A 26,410-nucleotide genomic window follows, 5' to 3' on the forward strand; every position below is an offset into this window, starting at 1 on the left:
ACCCTGTCAGGCCATTGTTTGTCAATGCTCCTTTTGATGGCACTTCTTTGTTTGGCCCCAAAGTGAGGGACACATTATCCAGGTGTGAGAAGGATAGAAAGACTCTGTCTGCAGTGAGCTTATGTTTCAGCCCCTCAAAGATCCTTTTGTAGGAATCAGTGAGGTGGCCAGAAGATGTGGTTCAGAAAGTCCCAGGGTCCTTTCAGAATGCACATGGAGAAATTACCCCCTAGGGGAAGGGGGGGGGGTTCTAATGGTCAGCACCTCCCTCACATCAGAGGAGGCCCGCAAAACCAGGGGTCCAGAGATTCTTTCTGTGACAGACTCTATTAACACTTCTGAAAGGAGGTCCGATTGCCCACCTTTTGAGGCAATCAGGGGTCGACTGTCCCTGCACCAGAGAGCCTGACTAGACATAAAAGATACTTGGGTGCAGAGAATTATTTCCAGAGATTATATAATACCCTTTTCCTTTCCACCCGTAACGCTACGAAAAATTCCCGACATTCTACCCAGTCAGAGGAAAGAAGCAGCAATACAAATACAAAAGCTGCTAGAAAATGGAATCATCCAGGAGATACTAGACCAGATAGACTCCATAACTTACTACAGATTCTTTTTAGTGCCAAAGAAAACAGGGAACTGGAAACCAGTTTTGGATCTCAGTAACTTGAATAAATCAGTTTGACACACAAAGTTTCTGATGGTCGCAGTTCAGTCCATTATCCCTTTTCTGGGCAAGGATGACTGGATGTGCTGAATAGACCTTCAGGATGTGTATTATCACATAAAGAGGAATGGATAATCCAGAAGGTATTTAACGCTTACGGCTTTGAGCCAGTCATTACCAGTTCAGAGCTCTGTCCTTTGGCCTCACCACAGCCCCCAGGGTGTTTACCAAATGTATGGCAATAGTGGCAGTTCACTTGAGACTGCAATGATTCTGGGTGTTTCCATATCTAGAGGACTGGATCATTACTGCCCTGACCCCAGCATCTGTTAATAAGGGCAAGAAATCAGGTACTCCAGGTTTGTTCTCATCTGGGGATAAACATGAATTACAACAAGTCTCACCTACAACCACTTCAAAACTTGGAATTCATAGGAGCAGTTTTCAACACAAAGTCAGTGATAGCTTTTCTTCCTTTCTCAAGAGTACAGACTATCAGATTGCAGGTCATGAAAATAATGTGCAATACCAAAATTTCAGCCTGCTTGGTCCTTCAAGCTCTAGGGTCAGTGTCAGCAGTAATAACCCTAGTACCTCTAGCTGGATTTCATATGAGAATTCTTAAATGGATGTTATCAACGCAGTGGTCTATTCTTAATCAGTGCATGTCAACACAAATAAGGATCACTCAGGCATGCAAGAGGGATCTCAGGTGGTGGATTCAATCAGACCAGGGTCTACAAAGCCATCCATTCCTTCTTCCTCAGCCCAAGGCCATTTTGACCATGGAAGCTTCTCAGTTGGGGTGGGGGTGGGGCACTTTCCAGAGAAAACAGTCCAAGGCACTTGGTCCCCCAAAGAGGGCAACTTACATATCAGTGTCCTAGAGATGAGAGCAATGCTTTCAGCATGGCAGGCCCTCCATGATGGTCTCCCTTCAGGGATGATTGCAATTCAAACAATGTTAGTAGTTTGGTACTTCAACAAACAAGGAGGGACCAGATCATATCCTTTGTGTTGAGAAGCACTCAGAGTGTGGCAATGGGTGAGCTCATCTATCCGCTTTCTCTTAGCAACGTATATTCCAGGAAAGTCCAGTGTGATAGCAGACAAGTTGAGCAGATCCATTCTTCTACCTCACAAGTGGTCTCTTCAAATAGAAAGTGGCAGAAGTGATCTTTTGTTGATGCAACCAGCCTTGCTGCAGTCTTTTTGCTTCTCCCCTGAACAACAAATGCAGCAGCTATTTTGCTCTAATCCCCCCATAGGGGGAAATCACCAAGGGATGCTCTCCTTCACGATTGGCCTCTCAATATGCTTTATGCCTGTCCGCCAGTTCATTAATTCTGAAATTTCTACAGAATGCTGTCAGGTTGAAGAGCAAAGTCATCCTCATTGCACCTTACTAGCCTCAACAGATTTAGTTCCCCTTCCTATGGCCTCATCTACTTTACAAACCTTGAATTCAGGATCCGATTCCAGACTTTGTCTCACCCGACAGACATGATTCACCTAGACATCTCAAACTTCAAGCTTAAAGCCTGGTTTCTCCAGTTTCATTAATAGCCAGACAACCTATGCTCTCTTCACCTGTCTGCCATATCCTTTTATCTTCCCATAAACCCTCAACACAAAAACTCTTTTCAGGTAAATGGAAAAGATTTCTTTACTGGGCACAACAAAATCCTGTTGATCCTTTCTCAGCTCCGATACATAACATACTTGAATTTTTAGTTTTACTTTTCAAAGAAGGGGCGAGCTGCTCTACCATTAAGGTTCAATTAGCAGCAGTATCTAGTTTTCATATTGGAGTTGAAGGTTCTTTAGTAGCCTCTACTAAACTGTGCAAAGCATTTTTGAGAGGCGCTCTTCTTTTGAGACCACCTTTTAAAGACCCTAGTCCACCATGGGATCTGAACTTGGTACTGCAAGTTTTAATGAGTCCCCCTTTGAACCAGCAGCAGAATGTGACCTTAAGTTTGTTACTTGGAAAACCGTCCTTTTTAGTAGCCATTACCTCACCTAGAAGAATTTCAGAAATTCAAGCTTCATCTTCAAAACCTCCCTACTTGATTTATCATATAGAGTTACGTTATGAACCAATGCATCCTTTTTTCCCCAAAGTGATGTTAGAATCCCGTATCAATTAATCCATTAATTTACCAGTATTCTTTTCTAAATTTGCAAACAAAGGTGAATATATGTTGCATTTACTGGATGTTCACAGACAGTTATATTTTTATCTACATAGGACAAAAGGAAAGACAGACCAATTGTTTGTTTCCTTTACAGTTTTGAAATTGGATAAACCAGTCGTAAAAGTAACGAGTCAGATGGCTGACTGTATTTCATTTATCTATAACAGATTGGGTCTTACCTTAACTAAACCTGTAAGAGCCCATTCATCTAGGTCCGTGGCAACTTCTTCAGTATTTCTATCCAGGTTTTCCATGGACAACATTTGTGCAAGTCCTTGTACCTTTATCACTCATTACAAATTTGAGCTGCCCTCGAGGGGTAGAGCATCTTTTGGTTGTACTATGCACATTAATATCCTTCCTAAAGTACCACCTGGGGTTTTAGGTAACCTGGGACTCTGTCCCAGCAGTTGGGGATGGAATGAAAATTGACAACATCAGATAAAGAAGTTATGTACTTACATGACGTTCCATCTGTGTTGTTCATTTTCATTTTTCTTCACCTTCCTGCCCACTAACCCCCATCCTTTATTTCTACAAACTTCTGGAGGAGTGAGATGTCATAAGGACACCATTATCCATTTGACTGAGCTCCTGATATGGTTTCCTGTATAGAACACATATATTTTTAAGCATCTCTTTATCGATGCATGTTAACAGACACTTTTCTGGTAAAGTCAGCAAACAAGGTCTGAGGTATGTTAGGGGGTTGGTGCATTATGGGTAAGGGTGAAGCACAAGACCTTTTTTGGCTCCCTCCAATTTTAGTAATGGCTGAGTCGGATCCAAGGATTGTATCTGAACCAACAGATGAGGAAGAATGAAAATCGACAACACAGATGGAACGTTATGGTAAGTACATAACTTATTTTTAAAAGCAGTATGCCTTTCCAAGGACTAACCCCATTGATTATATAGGTCAGTCTCTTATATGTACAGTAAATGTTTATCATGTAAAATCACTTAAGTTTGTTTATACAAACAAAAGAAAGTACTTATTACAGTAGGAAGTTTGTGGGATATATTTGTGGAGAAAGCTCGATTGGAGGGCAACTGAGTAGTGCTGTGCATACTTTATAATTTCAACTTTGCCAGCTATGCAAGTAAAAATCTGTAAAGAGGAATAGTGCACTAAACTGTAGGTAACTCTACCCTCATGATATAGGTCCCTGATGTCAAAAGTTTCCTGTTATGTTGTTGGAGAAGGGTGCATTAGTTTTGTTTTGCTAGTCAGAACTTTTTCCTTACTACTTCTCTTTTCATTCTGTGTATTAGACCCCACACACACATATAAATGCATTTTGTGTGTGTGTGTGTGTGTGTGTGTGTGTGTGTGTGTGTGTGTGTGTGTGTGAGTTTATAATATGGGGGTTTAGTGTCTGATGTGCACCCTGGTATTTTAGGGGTAGGGAGACTATTTTCATAATGAATGGCAAAGCCATGAGTCGTATAATGAGTCCTGTATTCTATCAGTACCAGATAATATCATGTCACATATGTAATTCTAGTATTTTATATTTATCTGTTTTTTTCTTTGTAACTTTATTAAGATTTTTAGTTTTAGGTATTCAAATCAAATATTTTCAGGTAGTTTTTGCTATTTTTTTGTTTTCCTTTTTTCATGATTTGTTTTTAATTGGGATAAGAAGAATTTTTAGGAGAATTTCTTTCTTGCTGTGTTATACCTCTGTAGCAAGTGAGGGATGGTCTGGAGTGGAGTCATAGGTTCATAGGTTAGTACTAGGCTGGACTGCCCTTGCAAGCCATTTTAAGCCTAGCCAGTTATATCCCCTGTAAGATTCAAACCCTGTACCTTGTGTTTGTAAGGCAGACACCTTAACCATTAGGCCACCCTCCCAACCATGGCCTTCATACCTCTCAACTGTCCAGATATTCACAGAATGTCCAGATTTTCCCTCATTTTTTTGTCCGTTTTTAATAAAATTGTTGTTTTCTGGTAAATTAGTGGCAAATCATTAAAGACTGAAGTTAGAAAATAATGACAGACATTTAAGTTAGACATCATATCCTCCAGAAAATTCATGCTAATGCAAAAATTGTTCTATAAACTTTCTAAGTTTGTAAGGGCAATATTTAAAATGTGCCCCTCTTTTTGGGCCTTTGTCCCGCTTTTATTTATGGTTTTATCCAGATTTCTTGCTGTAAGAGGTTGAAAGGTATGAATTGGCCTTTTTTTATTAGTTAAAGAAACTTGTTTATATTTAGGAGTGGTTAAGAGTGCCTCTGTTAGACTGAGTTGTTGCTTACAGCTCTCTTCTCTGAAGAAGGCAGTCACTTGGTGAATGTTTCCAGTAGTCAGTGATTTGAATTTGATTTGCCTGACTACTATGAATTTATTCCCATAGTTTGAAGTTTGTTCTAAACAACTGGTGGTATTGATCCCTGTCCTACAACATTTGTGATTTCAGTTTGGTGAGGCTGTATCCTGTTCTGTTTGGAATTACATGTCCTTTCTTGCATTGTGTCTTTCTATCTCTTTTAAGGAAAGCATTAATAATACCATTCATTAGATCCTAACACTCCAGGCAGTTGCCACCCCATTCCAGGCCTGATTTTTCTAGGTAAGAAAGTGTTTTATGTGCATCTTGCTGATCTTAAGGAACTTTATTTTGTATGATTCCCTTCAGTCTGGCTTTCAAATCTGATGCAGCCCTGGGAAATGTACTCATTTGGGTTTCTAATAATTTACTCACATTTCAAGGTCAGTGATATTAATTGTTCTGAACTTCCAGGATTGGCTGCACACTGATCCGCAGCTAAATTTCAGCTCTTCCATTTAGAAAACAGAAACTGAAAAATAACAGACAATGAAATTATCATTTCAGGCAAAATTTGATTACTAGCTAGTAAGTACACTGCCTGGATGTCAGCAAAGATGAAATTTAGAGAACCTGAAAAAAAACTCAACCTTAAAGGATAAAGAAAAAACTCTGTCAGGGAAGAATCCTGCAGCTGTTCAGCAAAAAGCAGTTCAAACTTCAGCTTTGGTATAAGAGATGGCTTCCAATGTAGAGGAAAAATATATCAAATGTACTCAGAGGTGAATAAAATAAATGCAAGGTTGAAGGAGTGCATCAACTCAAATAAAATGGCTGGAAAAAAACAGAAGAAGCTTTAAGTAAGCTATTTAGATGAACTGAGAAAACTGCAAAAATCAGAGGTTGAAATGAAGAAAAGGCTGGCTGAGTATCAGGCTTCTCAAGAACAACTGTTTAAAAAAAAATTGTTAAGGGCTAAGAAGACAAGAGTGCACAGAGAAACCGTGAGATTTTCTACACTCCCAAAGAAATTGGAAGGAACAAACTCTAATAATTTTATGAAAGCATAAATAAGCAACTGGACTGGTATTCCACAGCAAGATTTGATGATTAAAGGGGCACTTTGACTGTTTTCTTCAAACCTGGCAATGAGAAAGACGTATATTAATAAAGATGCAATCATACCACCAGAAAGAGTTGATCCTGACAAAACTATGGCAGAAGGGAAAAGTGTAAAAAAAATGGAGATGGTGGAGACAGATTCATCTTTCCCTACCCTTCTTTAGTATTCATATACAAAACAAAGTTCTGCTCATACGTATATTCTTGATTTGGATATTAGACTGGTATTATCTTGTTGGATAAGGCTTTTGAAGATCTTAAGAGATTACCTTTTCGATATTTTTCATAGTGCTTTGTAGCTGTTACTTTAACTGTGTGAGGACATTCTAGTTAAATTCTTATTGTTGGTGCCTATTATATGCTGCTTGTTGCTGTGGATTTTTGTTTTTTAGTGAGACCATGTCAGACAAGAGTTTCAAAAAGTGTTCTAAGTGGGACCACAGAATTCCCACACCCAAGGGATGCTGTGGTCCACAATTGGTCCCCGGGACTTCTGTATGCCTTTCTCCCATTCCCTTTGATCATAAAGTTCATTCAGAAAGTCAGGAGGTGGAAGGCAAAAGTAATCCTCATTGCTCCTTATTGGCCCTGGCTAGTTTGGTTCCCATTTCTTCGGTCTCATCCACTATGTCCTCCCTGGACACTGGCTCTCATAGTCCAGATCTCCTATATCACCCATCAGACTATCCTCTTCCAGATGTAGACATCTTGAATCTAACTGCTTGATTCATTTAATTTTAATAATAGCCAGATATGCCAGGGTTTCAGAAGAGGTAGTTCACATTCTGTCAGCTTTTCAGAACTCTGACACCAGGAAGATTTGCTGAAATAAATGGAAAATATTTTCGTTCTGGGCTGTAGAGATGGGATTAGATCCTTTTTCTGCTTCTCTGCCTTCAGTATTGGATTTATCATCAGATTTGTTTCATAAATGTTCCAGTTTCTCCACTAAAAAAGTCCTATTAGCAGCTATTTCAAATTTTCACATTGGCCATAATCAAATAGCCTGTTTGAAAGTTTCTAAAGTCTTCCTCAAGGAACTCTTCCTTCTCAGACCTCCCGTAAGAGATTCTGATCCTCTTTGAGGTATTACAGTGATGCTGCAAGCCCTTATACAATCAGTAGATCTTAAATGCTTAGCATGGAAAAGAATCTTCTTGGTGGCAGTCAGTACAGCCAAGAGAATCTCAGAGTTATGGGTCCTTTCTTGCAAACTGCCATATTTGACCTTTCATAAGGATGGAATATTAAAGCCAGTTCCTTCCTTTCTTCCTAATGGGGCATCTGAATCTAACCAGTGAATCCATAAATCTTCCGTTTCTTTTCCCAAAGTTATCAAACAAAAGAGGATATACATTACATTTGCTTGACATTCATAGACCATTCAGATTTTATCTCCATAGGATAGAAGACTTCAGAAAGTCAGATCAATTATTTGTTGCCTTTTCCAAAGTCAGATTAGGGTGTGATGTTTCCAAGGTCCAAACAGTCCGACAGATGTACAACTTGCTTCAGGCTGGTGGCAAGATAGTCTTAGGATCCATGCTCATCTGTGCATTTAGGATCCATGCTCATCTGTGCATCTTTATACCCTAGCGCATACAAGCTGAGGTCATATGTTGGACATACGAACTAGGGAGAGTAAAGCTTTGGTACCTTGTCCGAATGTCAGTGTGCCAAGTCAGGAATTCTGTAACAGTGATCAGTTGGATGTCTACTGTTATGGTAAGTTATTACACAACTGTACTTTCTATTTCGTCATCAAAACAATGTATTTTTATTTTTCTGTATGTTCTATTACTACTTAATACTGACACTTTTTGAGTGCTGTTTATGTATCAGACTTAATTTTTTTCAGCATTTTCAATCATCAGTAATTCACAGCCATCTCCAACATTTGTTTATACCTGGTATCTCATTTAAGATGGTTGTTTGTGTGCATTACCTGGCCATTAATGACAGTTGTGGAGTTATATAATGACAGTTGTGGAGTTATCACTGTATTGCATACTACCATAACTCTAGTCATTAAAGTATTACTGTCGTCCTTTACATTAGTCTCAAAACTTTTATTTTCTAAAATTATGATCTCGGGATAAAGACTTTTGTGTATTTCAGGTGAACAGAAGGGACTGATTGAGTATTAGTTTCCTGTGTCTTTATTCAACTGAATGGTACTTTGTATACCTTCAGATTATTTAATAGGTTCACAAAATGAAGATGTTTCCATCTGGCAATTTACTACTTTCTTTACCAGTTGATAGAATTTCAGTGCTCTCCAATATGGAAATTTCATCACTACATATTTCATATTCTGATCAAGTTAAGACATAATCTCTTCTCTTTTCTTCTGAATTTTTTTCTTTTATTTTCTCTCTTTGGTGTGTTAGGCTCCATCATAGTTTTAGTTATTCTACCATTAAAAGTCTGATACTTAACAAGTGTTTCTGAGTTCTTATTAACATAAACATCCATCCAACAAGCTGTAATAAAGTCCTTTAATGTCAAATAATCCATGCCAAAGTGACATTTACATTCAGTTTTAGCATGTAATGGTTTACCTTTAATAATATTAAACAAGTCAAATACTTTACTGCAACTACTGCAGTAACTGACTTCTAAATCCTTAATGTGCACTCTGAATGAACTACTTTTATATACTGATTTTTGATTAAATCATCCAAAACACATGGATTTAAGAATTCCATTATAACTACTTTAATGAGCTACACAAAATTAATATTCAGTCTTTGAATTTTTTTTTCTTGAAAGTATATAGATGTTCTTTAGTCTTATCTCGCCTTCATTCTTACACATGGGTTCGGAGCCGATCCTCAGCTCCCACTCGGCCTTTTAGCAAGCTCAAAATCTTCTAGTTGGCTTATGGCTAGGTGTAGGTATCCCATGGTGCACCAATATAATCCTCAGATCTCATTTGCTGCGTTGACGAGTTCAGATGTGCTTCTTCTTGGCCGTGGCTAAGTTTAAACACATTTTGCTACTTTTTCTGTTTTATAGCTTAACTTTCAAATATATAACCTTTGCTTGTGTGCTTTTCTATTGTTAGAGTAGTTTAGTCTACTGAAGTACATTTTTTCCTCTATTTAGTGTATTATTGTTGAGAACTGGTTAGCCGTTGGCCTTGTTGTTCTCCTTGGTATCCTATGTGCCAGTTTTGTTCCATTTGATGGGTGTTTTTGCCCCTAGTAGTTATTTACTGTGCTAGTTTAGTTTAGACAATTAGTAGTTTATCAGTTTGATAATTAGTGCTTGCTGTTTAAGCACGCATTGCGCGCAATTTAACTTTCTGTATATAGTGTTCTTTAGTGTGTAGTGTTATTAGCTTAGCTATTTAGTGTTCCTTAGTGTGCGGTGTTATTAGCTTAGCTAGTTATTTTTTGGAGTATCTGCCGAGTTGTTTGTCGGATGTTTACCTTAGTTGACACGGGTTCCTGATTTTTCAACCCTTTTTGTTTCTACGGCATAGTATTTGTATAGAGGCCTCTACCTTGTGTGTGTGTGTGTCAGTATATTTGGCAGTTCAGAGCTTTTCTATCCTCCTTTCCAGGTCCGTTTGAGTTAGACTTAGGTTTCTCCCTTTCTTTTCTACCCAGGGCTAGGCCCATTTGAGTTGGAGGACCTAGTCCTCGTGGTTGTGTGATTGTTAGTGCGGTAAGGGTTAGACCCATTTAAGTTAGAGGACCTAGTCCTCCCTGTGTGTTTAGCTTGTGTCCTTTTGCTGCATCTTCAGTGCTATGTCTAAGGAGGCAAAAGATCATAAACCCTCGGGGTTTAAGAAATGTGTGAAATGCTCGCAGAAGATGTCAATTACCGATGGTCACAACAACTGTGTGTGTATTGTCTCTGAGCCATCCATTTACAAGAAACATGTTTGTTTTGCCATTATTTCAGTGCCAGGGTATTACAGGAGCAGAAGAATAAACTAATATTAAAAGATCTCATTAAGCCTTCATTTGAGGAAGACTTGGCCAGTTCGTCTTCCTCCTCTAAATCACATGGATCTAAGAAAGAAAAGGTTAAACGTTCCAAGAGGCATTCCCCGGTGCCATCTGGTGCCTAGGAACCACCTCCCAAAATGTCAAAACCAGACAAGTCTTCTCCCTTCTCGGCTCCACTGATTTTGGAACCGATCAAGGGCGTAGCTGCTATAGCTACAGTGTCTGCCCCAGTCTTTTCAGAGCCGACCACTGATAAACATTGGAGCCGGTCCAGAGGTCCTTTGCTGGTCTCCCCAGCTTTAAGGTCCCATATCTTACAGAGGTCTAGATCCCCCACACTGTCTTCCACATCTTCCAGGAGCCTATCAGAAGAAGATGTGGAGAGAGTAGTGCTGAGACTCCTGAAGTAGTCTGCCTTATCCAAAATGCTGTTGGTTCCGACTCAGTCAGTTCTGGAGCCACTTGAGTCCATTTCCCCTTCTGTGGTTCCTCCTCCGAGCCGTGCTGGGCTTTCGGAGCTGGAGTGCTCAGTACGGCTGGTTGTGGAACCCTCTGTTCCAGCTCCTCCCGAGGCAGTCTCGGAGCTGAGTTCCACTCTGACACCTTCAGTGCCATCCGTGGTGTCTAAGAGCCGAAGCTCCCTAGTCAGCCTCGATAGGGACACCTGGAACCGGACCTCTTTGGTTCCGAGTCTCCCTCTGGGTGCATCAGCTAGGGTGAGCTCGGATCCTACGTCTATCTCAGAGCCCATGGCTCTGGAGCCGATGGCATCCTCAGTCTCCTCTGAGCCGGGGAGGTCCTCGGAACCCCGGAGAGGTCGGCCTTTGAGATGAGGATTGTGCTGTCCTGATCATCAGCTCCACCCAGGGGTACCGACACCCTTCCCCCTTTGGCACCAACCTCCGTCTCAGCACCTACTCCCTCTCTAGATAGCGGAGACCCGCAGCCTCAGGAGCCCCCGGCTGGTGGCCCCCACTCTTCCAAGACCTCCCCAGAATACCCTTCTGAGGAATCCCCTCAGAAGAGAACATGCGAGAGGAAGCATGTAGACTCTCAGGATGAGTCTCTTAGCTCTGACACCGACCTCGAGGAGTCAGAAGGGTCCCCCAAGTTGTCCTCTGATGATGTCTCCTTTGTGGACATCTTAGAGATCCTTAAGCAGAGGTGAGGCTTGGCCCACTGTTTCCCCTTCTGATGAGGAGTCTGTGTACCCGAAGGCTTTCAGGTCTCAACCTTCAGCCTCTTTAGTGTCTCCACCTTTTGACAAACTTTTAGAGCTTGTTAATCAAAAGGTGAGGGAGACTCCTGATGCTGTGGAGCCAGTCCCCATGAGACCCAATAAATTTTTGTCAGCCCCCAAGGAGATGGAATTTTTATCCAAGGGTGGTCCTGTAGATGCCATGGTGGTGGCAGCGGCCACTAAGAAGGAATTAGCGGAGACGACTTCTGTCGATCCGCTGAACAAGGAGTCTCGAATTATGGACAGGTACAGGAAGCATATCTTTTCATCAGCGGCATTCACTTTCAGATCGCTGAACTACCTAACACATTTTACGAGGCTTCAGAGAGATCTCCTTAAGGAGTTAGGAGTGACTCTACAAGGTACATCTACTGAAGGAGTCCTTGCTAAGGTGTCTGCTCAGTTGTCCACCTTGAATTCCGTTGTTAACTTATCCATGAGGCTGATTTCTTATGCAGCCGATGGAGCGAGCAGGGCAGCGGGTTCAGGAGTTTCCCTTGGGAGGTACTCCTGGATGCGCTTTTGTAATTTTGCAGAGCTGTTCAAGTCTACCTTTACTAATGCCCCCTTTGACGGTTCTTCCTTGTTTGGACCCAAGGTAAAAGACACACTCGCCAGGTGCAAGCAAGAAGGGAAAATGCTTTGTGCCATGGGAGTATGTCTTAACTTCCCCTCTAGACCATACCCCAAGGGTCAGAGAGGTGGTAAAATGTGGTTCAAGAAGTCCCAGAGGTTTTTCCAGGATGTACAGGGTGACTTCTCCTTCAGAGGTAGAGGAGGAGGAGCAAATGGTAGACGTCGCCCTAGAGGCAGGGGCAGACCGCAAAACCAGGGAGGCCACGATTCGTTTCGAGGCTGGCCCTAGCAGCGCTCTTGATGTGGGGCCTGACTGTGTTTCTCTGGATCCGGTTGGGGGTAGCATTTCTTTGTATTCAGAAGCCTGGCTAAGTATCACCTGCGACAAATGGGTACTAAGAATTATTACCAGAGGTTACTCCACACCCTTTTCTCTCCCACCTTATCTTCCCAAGAGGATCCCAGATGTTCCACCCAATCACAGGGATCAAGCAACTGTAGAGGTGAACACGTTGCTCACAAACAGTCATCCAAACTGTCCCCGCAGACCAAGTACGATTCGGAACTTACTCCAGATTCTTTTTAGTGCCAAAATATACAGGGGACTGGAGGCCCATCTTGGACCACAGCAAACTGAACGAATCCATAAAGAAGGACAAGTGTGACACTGCAGTCTATACTCCCTCTATTAGGAAAAGACACTTGGATGTGCTCAGTAGACCTCCAAGATGCGTACTACCATATAAAAATGGACAGAGCATCGAGGAGCCATCTACGCTTCCATCTGGGGGCCAGTCACTACCAGTTTTGTGCTCTGCCCTTTGGTCTCACCACAGCCCCCGGAGTGTTCAAATGTATGGCAGTAGTGAAAGCACACTTGAGATGTCTAGGATTCCAAGTGTTTCCATATCTGGATGACTGGCTCCTGACCACCTCCACCAGGCATCTGCTTCTTCAAACCAGAGATGCCACTATCCTACTTTGTGCCCAGTTGGGGATTACTATAAATTGGGAAAAGTCTGCCTTATTGTCCTCTCAATTTGTGAGTTTTATAGGCGCAGAAATCGACACAGTCGCCATGTTGGCTCATCTTCCAGCTGAAAGAGCACAGAATCTCTTACAACAAGTTCTTTGTCTTCTCCCCCTCCGGAAAGTCAAGGCAAAGACTGTGCTGAAACTTCAAGGGACCATGGCCTTCACCATATTACTATTGCCTCTGGCCGGACTACACATGCGGATTCTTCAATGGCTCCTATCGTCCCAGTGGTCCTTCCAACAACTGCCTCTATACCATCACATCCTGTTAAGAGTCTTGCAAAAAGGACCTCCGTTGGTGGATCCAACCCAACTGGCTAACGACAGGCACTCCATTCCTTCCTCGCCAACCCATTGCTACTGTGACCACAGATGCCTCACAGATAGGGTGGGGGGGCATTATCTAGGCAGAACTGTCCGAGGCACATGGCAAGAGCATGAGGCCTACCTGTATATCAGTGTCCTAGAGATGAGGGCAGTGCTTTTGGCATTGCAAGCACTCCACGACCTTCTTCCTCCTGGGACAATAGCAATACAATCAGACATGTCGGTAGTATGGTATCTCAACAAACAAGGCTGAACCAGATCATGCCCACTCTGTTGAGAGGCTGTTCGGGTTTGGAAATAGGCGATATCTTCCCAGCGCTTTCTAGTGGCAACACACATCCTGGGGACAACCAATGTGATAGCTGACAAACTCAGCCGGGCAATCTTAATGCCTCACAAGTGGTCTCTAAAGCAGGAAATAGCGGAACAGATTTTCCGCAGATGGGCACAGCCTTGCTGCAATCTTTTTGCCAGCCCAATCAACTTCAAATGCAGCAGCTATTTTTCCTTTATCCCTCCTGTGGGGGAGTCACCGAGAGATGCACTTGTTCACAATTGGCCCCTGGGTCTCCTTTATGCTTTCCCGCTCTTTCCTCTCATATCCAAGGTGATTCAGAAAGCAAAACTGTCGGGAAGCAAATTGATCCTCATCAGTCCTTACTGGCCTCGTCAGGTTTGGTTCCCCTTTCTCAGGCCTCGCCTACTAGATGACCCATGGACTCTGGACCCAGTGCCAGATCTATTGATGCACACATCAGGCTCTCTTCACCCCAACCTCCACACCCTCAATTTGACAGCTTGGCTGCTCCAGTTCCATCCCTAGTCAGGCTTCATGATTTCCCACTCTCTGTGACTCACATTCTTACATCTTCTCACAAACCCTCCACTAGAAAGTTATACACCAGCAAATGGAGAAGGTTTTCTATCTGGACTAAAGAAATGAATGCTGACCCTTATACTGCATCTATTCCAGTGGTTTTGGAATTGTTGTCTGTACTTTTTCACCAGGGTTCTGCTGCTGCCACAATTAGGGTTCAGTTGGCAGCAATATTCCATTTGGGTCAACATGAGTCCAATCTGATGTCACACAGATGTTATGTACTCACCATAACTTCCATGTTTGTTGTAGTCCATCTCGTCCTTCATTCTTACGAACCCACCCCTCCTACTCCCTTCCTGGAAGGATCTGTAGACAGAAAATTTTTTCTTAACAAGTGGAGACCCTTTATTATTTTTTTCTGGATAGTTTTTTATTCTTTCTCTCTATAGTTAGCAGCAAACAAGATCTGGGGATTATACTGGTGCACCATGGGTTACCTACCTAGCCACGAACCAACTCGAAGACTTTGAGCTTGCTAAAAGGACGAGTCAGAGCCCAACCCATGTGTAAGAATGAAGGGCGAGATGGACTACAAACATGGAATGTTATGGTGAGTGCATAACTTCTTTTTTTTTTTTTTTTTATGATGGTGGTAGTTGCTGCTGTTATTTTGTTTTTCAGTTTTGTTGTGTGGTTTTGCGTTTTTCATGTGTTCTTCCTATAGGGCCCCAGGGGAAAAAAATGGACTGTTGCTATGGTTGTGAATGATTATCATGCTCTCATGGTTATTCACATCCACAGATGTGCAGAGGAAGAATCTGTAGCTCTGAGAGACTGCCAGAGAGAGAGAGATAGTAGTAGGGCACTACAACCCAAATGCCAGTATAAGATAGTGTGTTGTTGGAACATCCATTGTTTTACAGGTAAGTGGAACTTGTGTAACTGTACTTTTCCTGTCACTCCCACCATGCTAAATCTCTTATAGGCAAGGTTAAGGCTCACTCAACTATGGCATTAGGCTCTTTGATGGTATATTGGAAATCAGTGGACTCTAGAAGCATTCTTGAGGCAACAAACTGATCCTCTGTACATATCTTCACAAAGCACTACAAACTGGATTATTTTTCAAGGTCCATAGCAGGTTGTGTTAGGATCATTCTCCAGGGGTCCTGGGAATCTGTCCAAAATGCCACTGAGGCAGTGGAAATGACTAACTAGTACAGTTGTGCAAGTCCCATTTACCTGTAACAGTAGATGTTCAAATGCTTTACTACCTCAGTGGCAGCACCTATCTGCCATCCTCAAATTGTGCATATTTGAGGCAGGTTTCAACCTCTTTAATTTGGTTGTTGTTGGATTTGTTCTTTATATGGTATTGTGAACTGATGTGAATTTACTCTTGCTATATGATTTTAGTTTTAGGTACTTTTCTCTTTTCAAATGTAGAAGTGAAAAAGCCTGAACACTCACTTCCTGTGACAGCTAAATTCTTCCCCCTCAGGATATGTTCAGCCATTCAGCTGTCATAGGAAGAGAGCGAGGGAGCGGAGTCTCAGCTTCTGAAAGCTGGCCAGTAGTGTGGGCTACCTTGGCAGATAAACCAAAATACCACTAAGGCAGTCAGGATTTTGAGCATGTACTGTTACAGGTAACTAAAGAAAAACAGTAAACCGTACTAAACAAAAGAAAATCAAAAAACTTAAAACTAGTAAGAAGTAAAACAAAGCCGTTTAATGGAAGGAAATAATAAACAGCATTAAACAATAAGTGCTTTCATCACAATAAAGACTTCATCAGAGTGTGATGAAGTCTATTTTGATGAAAGCACTTACTGTTTAATGCTGTTTATTATTTCCTTCCATTATTAAACTACTTTGTTTTACTTCTTACCGGCTTTAAGTTTACTGTTACAGTTAAGTTGACTTGCGCAACTGTACTTTATTTATAACTTAGTGTATATAAGACTTTCACATGTGTTATAGGGATTCTGGTGGGCAGATACATGTGTATTTACATATACACAGACATGGGTGTAGGTGTGTGTGCTCTCTCTCAGACGCACACAGATGTTGATAAATATATACAAATAAATAGAAAGAAATAGTATGCTTATATAAAAAGTGTGTCTGTGTATGTGTTGGGTATGCATAATTTTCTGTTATTCCTGGTACTAAAGGATTAGATTGCATGATCAACCTTTTGGAGGGAGTTCATTATCTGTGCATGTCTTTTGTGTTTGACATCATAGGGTTTAGGGATTCATTCACATATAAGTGAGTTTGGAGTTTAGGTCCTGAAGTGGTGTGGTATGTCTTATTACTAGTAACTCTGTTTGTTACGTGGGGGTTTTTTTCAGGACAGAGAAGACTTCAAATAACAAGAGAGAAGATTTTTGTAGATTTCATGAGCTGCGTCTCTAGGTAGCCACTTATTTTGAAAGGTTGGTGTGATTTTAATTTTGTTTCAGACATTGTTAATGTATCTTGGTTTTAACTGTGACTGTGGCCTTGCTTGATCTTTTTTGGGGGAAAGAGTTGAGTAGAAAACTGTATACATTTTTATTTTAAATGTGTCATTGATTTTTAAGCTGTAGTGTGTGTCTGTGTTTGTGTGTGTATATTATACATATTTTACGGTTAGTTCTGTAGAGTCGTGTGTGGGTTAGTTCTTTTTTATAGGTGGGATTTTTTCCATATGTTTTTGATTTTAATTTCTTAATTTTGAAGACTGGAACAGTTTTTTTTTTGTTTGTTTTTTGATGGGGTAGAACTTTCCTGCTCATTGTCATTGCCCATTTTGTATGAATTTTTATGAGCATTAAGTGAGCTATTTTTATTTTTTATGTTTGATTCTTAAATGTTGGCATGCATTTGTATTAGTAGTGCTGTGTTCAGTATGTTAGATTAGATTTTTTTTATTTGGGTTTAAGGTTTATGTTCAATTTTTTTATGAGTGAGGGATGTAACATTAATTTGCATGTGCCATTTCCTTTTTATTTTAATTTTGTTTACTAGTTTTATTGAATTTTAATGCTTTTTTCTGCTTTTTAATACTTTGGTGTTTTTTGGTGGATTCTGTGTTGCATTTAAGTGAACTTAACTGTTAGTTTTCTTGGTCCTCATTAGTTTAAGTCCATTTAAGTGTTGTGTACCTTGGGTATACATAAATTACTGATGGCATGCATAGGCTGTAAATAAACTAATGATTATATGGCATACAAGGTTGTGTCAGGTATGCAGAGTGTAACAAACGTTATGGTTCACAGAGTTCAGAATGTTTAGAACTATTTAAACTAATGTAGATGGTATGGATCTCTTCATCGTACTCCATCAGAAACTCAGCAATCAAAATGGAAAACTTTGGTTGCTGGTTGCAGCAGATGGTAAGTTTTGATTTGCATTGCAGTGGATGTCTGCGTTTTTTAAAAAAAAAAATCACCTTCATGGTGATTTCCTAGTTGAATTTAAAAACTGCTCTTGGGGAAAACGAGGTACCTAATTGTGAACAAATTTTTTTGGGGCCAGCAACAGTGACAGTTGCATGGAATGCTGTGGGGGAGGGGTACTAAGTTTCTACCCCAGACAAGGGTCATAGTGTTCCTTTCCTGTTGAGAAGAAGACAAATGAAAATGGGCTATTTGAACCAATTAAGATTTATAGCATTTATATTTAAGTGTTTACTGTCACTTATGTCATATTATATTTTTTTGTAATTTTTATTGTTAAATTTTTACATTTAAAACAGTTATTTGTGATATATTTCCCTATCACTTAGTTTATATCCGATTATAGTGATTTTGTAGTGTCTTTTTTCCAACTCTTAAAATTTAAAAACAAATTGAAACAAAAGGGAAAGTGATGTATGATTTTTTTAGTTGTGTAGTGAACAAAATTTAGAATAATGTTTACATTTTAAATGTTAGGTTGTCAGGATAAAATTATGAAGTTTGAGCAGAAAATAAGTTTCTGCATGCACCTATGGGGTGTATGTTAAAATATTTTTTTCATGTAGACTGCATATGTATTTCACTGTTAATCATGGTCCATTACTAAAATGCACATCTACACACACACACACACACACACACACACACACACACACACACACACACACACACACACACACACACACACGTACACTTATGCACATTTTTTCCTTTTTCATGGGGTTAAACATGGAATTGTTCAATAAGTTATCCAAAGGTGTAGCATTTCAAAGATGCACATTGTAATAATGAGTCCTTGGGGTAGTCCACACAATAAATGGAATATTTATCAAACTAAAAGTTACTCAACACAGTCCAGTAGGTGCTAACATTAGCAATGCAAGTTACTGGGAATAATGTCTACTTTTTCAGATGTAGATGGCTGCACATTATATGGTGTTTGGGGTTGGCTTGTCTGTAATTTCAGTGGAAGCATGTTTTCTAGAGCAGTAGTTAGTGATGTTTGTTAATGTTTTAAGTTTAAATGGTGCAGTTATAATATTCTAAAACCCTAGACAGAAATGGTGATTTGACACTGCATTTTTATTTCCCTTCTCACTAGATCCAATAACATTCGATTCCAACCCAAAGTCTAAGGACATACCAAGAATTACTATTGATCCAGCTTCCCCTGATTCCCTTGATATGATCACAGAGACTGAGAAGCCTGGAATGGATGAGAATGGAATAGTTATGGATGTAAAGATTCCTCAAACAAAAGGCAATGAGAAGGCACCCATCCACAGAGGTGAAGATAGTCCAAGCAGTCAGCGTCTTATGCGTTGCCTGAGTGACCCTGGGCCCCACCCAGAAGCAGAGGAGGATGATTCATTTCTGCCTTAAAGACAGCAGCTGAAGCAGAAAAGACGCATTAATTTATTCCTTTGTTCTGCTGCTACAGACATGGGTTGCCCCCCCCCCCCCCCCCCCCAGTTTTAAGTGGCTTACTATGACAGTGTGACAGTCATACAAGTGAAAACAGTCTTATTTGAAAAAATATGGTAATACTCACGCACAAGTTGTACGGCCATTGGATTCACCTGCCAGATTTTACTACTATGACAAGCAGTGTTTCTAGGGTAAAGTAGACTGGAAAAGGTAAAATACCTCTGCAGAGGTTCCAGCAATTGGTACCGCAGCCTTATGTAGTTTAAAAAGGGAACCTCTTGTGGTGGTGGTGGTGGTGGTAAGTGGATTTTCCTTAACAGGATTATTGAATTGCTTAATACTGGATCCTCCAAATCACTAAGACGCTAATGAACTGTCAGCAATGCAGAATGTCATTAGGAAAGTTGCAGTTTTGATATACAAAACTGTATGCTCCATTCTTGTACCCTATGGTGTTTGTTATGGTAAATATCTGCAGCAACCAAACATTTGGAGATTGCACTTAGTGTATGAGCAAAATATGGTGCACAAATTCTGCACGTCAGTGCCGTTTTCATGGCCATTACTGCATAATTATTTCTGAAGTAAGGTTGTCAAAACTACTGCATTAATGTTGCTGTCACTCGCACCTTGAATCCATGCTTTCATATGCACTATGGTGCCTACATATGCTTTTGCAGTGCGGCATCTTTCTCAGGACTGGATTGCTCCCTTCTCTGTGGTTTATCTGCTCAAAAAGTACATCCGTCTGTAGGTGTTTGACAGTTACATAAACTAAAGACATTTTAAGTGAGTTTTTAATGTGTCACTTGCTGTGTAAAAGGCACATGAAGTAGAGGTAACAGTAAACTGTTTTTACATCAATATATGCTAGTTGAGTAGATACACATGAAATATTGTCTTGTTGGGAGATAGACTGCCACCCCTGTTCTGAAACAGATCATCTCCAGTGGAATTTCTTTTTCAATTTTCTGCTGCAGTCTGGTCTTACTGTCTAATGCCCCACTGTTTTCAGTGGCTCTACAAAAAAGCATATATGGATTTATTTACTGTAGCTGCATATAGTAACTTGCTATTGGCTGTGGTATGGCTCTGAAACCAAAAGGAAAGTGAAGTGCCATGGTCAGACTTTGGCAAGATGCACACAGTTTTGCATTGCAACATGCTTAATTACAAGTAGACTAAAATTGTTAAGGTCACGCTGTGTTTTGCATTCCCTTGTTCAGTCTTTTCTGCATAGCATTAAAATTCTACCTTTAAACACATTTATTTCTACTTTTCTGTAGCCTAACATGTGGATCTTTGTTTGGTAGAAGTGTATAGGAAATCAGGAAAAATGTGGGTGTATACAGGTCCCACGAACACCAAAATAATCTCATTGAATCCACATGTACTAGATGGTGCAATTTATTTTCTTGTGCTTTTACTTTATAACCAAAGGAATTTTTGGTGGAGGGAGATGGGGTTATTTGTTTTCAGGTTATATGTGCCATAATGAAAATCTTTTTTTTTTTTAATTAAGAGCTTATGTATTCTATCGAATCTTCTATAAGTTTTGTGTTTGTAGCATATAATGCCTTTTTTGAAGTTCAGGTTTAAAAAAAAATATTGGGTAACACACATAGTAGTTAAAGGTGAAAGGAAAAGCCATATCTGACTGTTATTGTTTATGTAGAGACTGATGCCATTGTATCCATTTCCACTTGCAAAGGGACATTCAGTGAACATCAGCTTTAATGATAAGTAAAACATATGAAGCATCTCATGCAGCCTGCATCTCAGATTTACATCTTCAGCAAAATAAATATAATTTTATGATGTTTGTTTATTCACAGTTTAAGTACAAAGACATCTTTAAGCACACAGCTATTTAACTTTATTTCTAAAAGTGTTGGTTCGCCTTTTTCTCTGCTGTTTCTGCCCTACTAAGATTGTTTATTGTTCCAACATTGCTCTGAACATCCTAGTTTGCAATAGCATAGCTAGCTTGTAATAGCATAGTGACAAGGAGATCCCTGCTACTTAAAAAGGCATGCTTGAAATGGAGATTTAATCTTTCATCTGATGTCAAGCATGTCTTGCAGGTATTTTTTATTTTAACTGGGAGAGAAGCATTCTGTGTAACATATTTTTAAATTTTGGCAACATGTGTTGTTTTTATTTTAATTGGGAGAGGAAGAACATTCCTTGCAACATATTCTCTAATTTTGGCAATAGGTTTGGATTGAAGACTATCCGATACATGCATTTCAAATGTTCTGTTATTGTAGCTAGTACCTCTAACAGAGTAAAATGTCAAGGATTATAAAGTGTAACAATGTTTACCAGTAAAATTTTCTTTGAGAGGCATTTTATTACCTTGAAAGTGAATCTCATGTTGTTTTATTCATGAATGCCCCCAAAAGTATAATTTCTTAGTAAACATTATTACACTGTTCATTATTTATAGTATATGAATTTTAGTTTTATATATACTTGCTTTTGCTGAAACAAATAAAAGAAGTGGATTTTTTGTGTTTTGTTGTGCACAGTGGTTTTTTTTAGCACATCTGATTTCCTTCTGATTTTTAAGTGTTGAGGTAAAAGTTTAGTTCACATTTTTACATTCATTTAAGCAGTGGTGCTTACTTTTTAAAGTTGTGTCCTTTTCTGTTGGTACCTTTCTTCATTGTACATGCCGTTTTCAGGTCTGTTGTGTTCTCTGATTAGTTTACAGTACTGTAATATTGTGCTGTCTGCGCAGGCTTTGCAGCTTTATAGCTTGTGTTATGTGTATGGGCCACTATCACAACAGTGTCATCTGTTTGATTTTTATGGGTGTTCTTGTATTATTATTTTAGGGGTTACTGTCAGAATGAGGTATTTTTGTTTATGTCTTAGGATACATACATGTTCTTTGCAGTACGTCCCTGTTTTCCAAATTCTTATATTTTATTAAACACTGCCATTTAATTTTGTTATTAGCACCGTGGATTGAGGCTCTAAACTGCTAATGAGCTGCTTCCTGTAACCAGGGATGCAGGTTTTGAGTCATTCTGTTTTTATTTGCCTTCTGTATGACTTTGACCAAGTCACTTAACCAGACAGTACTTCCAGGTCACCCTTGAAAAGGGACACTTCTAAACAGCTAGCAAACTAAAAATCAATTTCTTTTTTGTTTGCCTTTTATTCTTGATCACAATCTGAGGGTGGTATAAAATAAAAGTTTTGAGCTGAGTCTGGTCTACCATCACCTGAAGAGATTTTGCAGGAATATGTCTGTTTTCTATGAGTGGTTTGTCAGATTTTTCATTCCATGAATTTTCTGCTCCAGGCTGAAACTGATCTTGGAAGCAGTTTTGTCCAGTAAGCAAATACCTGTAGAAACTCGCGCCTTAACTTGTGCTTATAGTTTTCATTATAATTTCACTTCTGGGGACCAGTAATGTACACCCTCAAGGTTCCTGTCATTGCCATCAACTCAGCAGAGGTACAGCCATAAAAGGAGATGTATCTAGGCATTTAATTTCATTTATGCAGCTGAAAGTGTTCATACTCTAACCTGGAAACACAACTTTTATCGCTTATTGTATGTTACCAGTTTTGGAAGAGGTCTTTCTAGCATGTTATCTTATGTGCCTTTTCTCTTTGAGGTCCTTTAAAATGCTATAACTTTTTATTTCACTTTTGCTGTTAAGAGAAAAAGCAAATACAGCTGTCTCACTGCATTTTCTATGCATGTAGATCACACCATGTCATTGTTTAAATTTTGCAGTAATATATATTGCTTTCTTGGTAAAAGAAGATAGTCCATAGGTAAATATTAGTCTATCAGTCTGCAGACTAACGGGTCAAAACGAAACCGTGTACGTTGTATTTGTGAGCTTAAGACTGTAACCATTATGCCAACCCTCCCCTCTAGAATATTGCAGAAACATAGTTTTCAATTGGTAGTCATTATCACAAAAGTAAAATGATGTCTGTTTGAATCTGTAGTGGTGAGAAACACCTTCATAGCTAGACCAGGTCCATGTCTGACTAAGTGAAAGGAGGCCTTTTTTCTTAATTGTTCTGGCAATAATAGGTTTGAAAGGACATGAAAATCTGTTAGTTTCCGTTGTTAGATGGGCTGCTGACTGTTGATGAAAGCACATACACTAGAATTTACCCTCTTAGATGCCTACTTCACCCTGTATTGATGGGCACTTGGTTTAACTGAAAAACTTGTGTATTCAGCTTCATGTATTTGGTAGCTGAAGTCATGGAATTATTATGGCTAGGCGTGTATAGGCCCTAGGGCCGATAGCCTAGTAACAACCTATGAACCTGTACTCTTAGTTCTAAAAGATGTCCAGGAGATGACCACTGATGACTGTTGTCTTGTCAGTAACACCATTAGTGGCAAGGTCAGCTTCACTGACAAAAATATTCATTATAGCTAAAAGACATTGATCATAAAAATTGACCCATCATGTCTCAGGGAATTCTTGAGAAGGGATCTTTGGCTGTTTCATTTCCCTGCTGAATCATCTTCCGGTTTGATTACCTCCAAGAGTGGTGCTTCATGTCTCCAGCAGATGAGCCTTGATGTCCTTCAAGGATGCATCTGCAGTCCTAACATATGGGTTGTCCTGCCTCAGGCAGCCCTTCGGTCGGCCGGATTCCAAAGTCTGGGTCTGGCCTCGGCTGATGTCGCACTTCACCCGACGTCACAGCTGCTGGGGTATAAAGGCATCAGCCGACGCCATTTTCCTCAGTCTTTCTTGGCGCGCGGTGCCCGAAGCAGAAGCTGTTCGCAAGTGCCGGTCGGTCAGATCCAGAGATTTCTACTACCGAAGACTTCTAAAAAAGCTAAGTACCCCGTTGGGGACTCTTTCTTGCCTCAGCCGATGTCAGACAAAGTGAATAATTGTTTAACTTGTGGGAAACAAATACCTCATAAGGATTTCCACTCTTATTGCCTTCCTTGCTTAGGCCCAGACCACGACGTATCAGCTTGTCTAGCCTGTGCTTCCTTCAACCGACGGACGCTTAGACGTCGGTCGGAGTTTGCAGAGGAGTTTTTTGGTCCCGCTTTTGCATACAAAATGCCGTCGGAGACTCCGACTACACAATTAGCTAAAAAGCGCAAGGAAAAGGACCGACACTCGCGGTCCGCGGTTTCGGCTGAAACCACGGTTAGGCCAACCGCGAGTGTCTCGGTTTCGGCTGAAACAGAGTCCTCGGTTCTTCCTTCGGCCGAAAGCATGCCTCCGATAGCCGAGGCCTCACAGAGCATGGCTGAATCTGCTACTGAATTTACGGCTACAGAAGCAGCTACCCAGGAATTGTCAGACACTATTCCTTTAGACATATCTACCCCTGCACGTGGGGCTGCTAGACCCCCTGCTTCTATGTCTATCAAGGCTTTTTCCAGGGCTAAAGCAGCTAAATCTTCTAAGGCCTTACCTGCTAAAACTCCCTCACATAGGCCTACCTCTAGTTCCCAAATACTCAGCCTGGCTGAGGATCTCATTTCTTTGATCATGGGATCCCAACCTCACCCAGACAGGGCCTCTCAGCCTCCTCCAGATAAGAGGCCTAGGACTGAACCCCCGGAACCTGTCTCTACAGACTATTCCTCGGATGACTCCGATATTTCAGACCCTCAGGAAGGCCCATATTCTCCTTATGAGGATTCAGATGCAGAAGACTCCATTCCTTCTGCTTCTCCTCCTGAAGAATTTTCTTTTGGGGAAACCTTACATGCTATGAGGGAACACTTCCAATGGCAGGGCCAGGATTTTTCAGATTCAAGGAAAAGGCTAAGGACTTTTTTACACTTACCTCAGCATAGGCCTTTAGCCATTCCTCCAGTACTAGCAGTTGTTGATGCATATAATGATGCCTGTACTGCCCCTGATTCTCTTCCTCCGGCCCCTGCCAAGCCTGACAGATATTACAGGGTCCCGGACACACACTACCATTTGTATAAGGCTCCTGTTGCAGACCCTGAAACCATTTCACAGGGCCCTAAAGGTGTGGCAGCTGCCTCTGCCAAAAACCCTCTTCCCTCTGAAAGGGAATCTAGAGCATTAGAGAGATGGGGTAAAAAGGTTTATACTTCTGCTACTGTTTCGGCCAGGGCCTTAAACTGTCAATTTCACATGATCCAGTACCAGGAATTTTTGTTAGACCAGCTAAATAAAAAACTATCCTCTCCTGAACCTATAGAATGCAAGTCCCTTCAGGATTTGGTACATAACTCTCAGCAGGTCAGTAACCATTTCTTAAAATGTGGCTATGATGCACTGGAGGCTTCCTTTAGATCAGCTATGACTGGAACAGTGATTCGAAGGCATGCCTGGTTAAAAGAACAATCCTTACCAGACCATGTTTAGTCAAAACTACTAGATGCTCCTATGGAGAAACAAAGTTTGTTTGGCTCCCCTGCACAGGAGGTTCTAAAGAAGGTGGAAGAAAAAGCAAAATCTGTCCAAACAGTCAAGGATTTCTTACAGGTCCAACCTCCGACGTTTAGCAGAAATTGGCCTTCGAAGAATTGGTCCTTTCCAGACAACTCCAGAGCACAGAGAGGCAGAAATAGATGCCCAAGAGGCAGAGGTCAATCTAGGGGTGCCTACAGGGGACGTCAGTGGCAACCTACCAACCAGAGAAGTACTGCCACAGATTCAACTACAACCACTTCCACAGGGCAGACACAATGACTTGGCTCTGGTTCCGCCTACCAGGGAACAACTGGAAGCACCCTTGGGCGGAAAACTAGCCTTATTTTCCGACAACTGGCATTACATTACAGGAGACAAATGGACTTTACAAACAATAGACAAGGGCTACAGGTTTCACTTCCACACTCTACCAAAAAAGAGAGGAATGCCAAACCTACCACCAAGCCAAAAAACAGACGCTCTAAGACAAATCAACAACTTAATAAGGATGAGAGCTATAGAAAAGGTACCGCCTATGGAACAAGGCCAAGGATTTTACTCCAGGCTTTTCCTTGTACCAATAAAAGAAAATCAATGGAGACCTATTCTCGATTTGTCCGTACTGAACACATACCTCATTGTTCCAAAATTCAAAATGCTGACCCTCCAGCAACTTCTTCTCATGCTGGGCAAGGAGTCTTGGCTGGTGACTCTAGATCTCAAGGAGGCATACCTGCACGTCCCTATATGACCAGATTGCAGAAGACACCTCAGATTTCTTGCAGGATCAGAGCATTATCAATTCTCAGCATTGCCCTTTGGCTTATCTACTGCGCCCAGAGTATTCACGAAATGCCTGGCATCAGTAATTGCTCATTGCAGTCTCCAGGGAATTCAAATTTAC

At 40.7% G+C, this 26,410-nt stretch overlaps 1 protein-coding gene across 1 annotated transcript in view; it reads left to right on the plus strand.

Annotated features, from left to right (window-relative positions):
- The window catches only part of SLC9A1 (solute carrier family 9 member A1), a 1,681,881-nt gene extending 1,660,266 nt beyond the window's left edge, over positions 1-21,615 (plus strand). Inside the window, 1 exon segment of the mRNA XM_044084290.1 lies at positions 18,774-21,615. Within this exon segment, the coding sequence (XP_043940225.1) occupies positions 18,774-19,054 (281 nt within the window). The 3' untranslated portion in view covers positions 19,055-21,615.
- Positions 21,616-26,410: the final 4,795 nt, after the last annotated feature.

The sequence above is a fragment of the Protopterus annectens genome, chromosome 1.part1 (genome assembly GCF_019279795.1).
Source record: "Protopterus annectens isolate FY-2018-M chromosome 1.part1, PAN1.0, whole genome shotgun sequence".
Taxonomy (NCBI): domain Eukaryota; kingdom Metazoa; phylum Chordata; order Ceratodontiformes; family Protopteridae; genus Protopterus; species Protopterus annectens.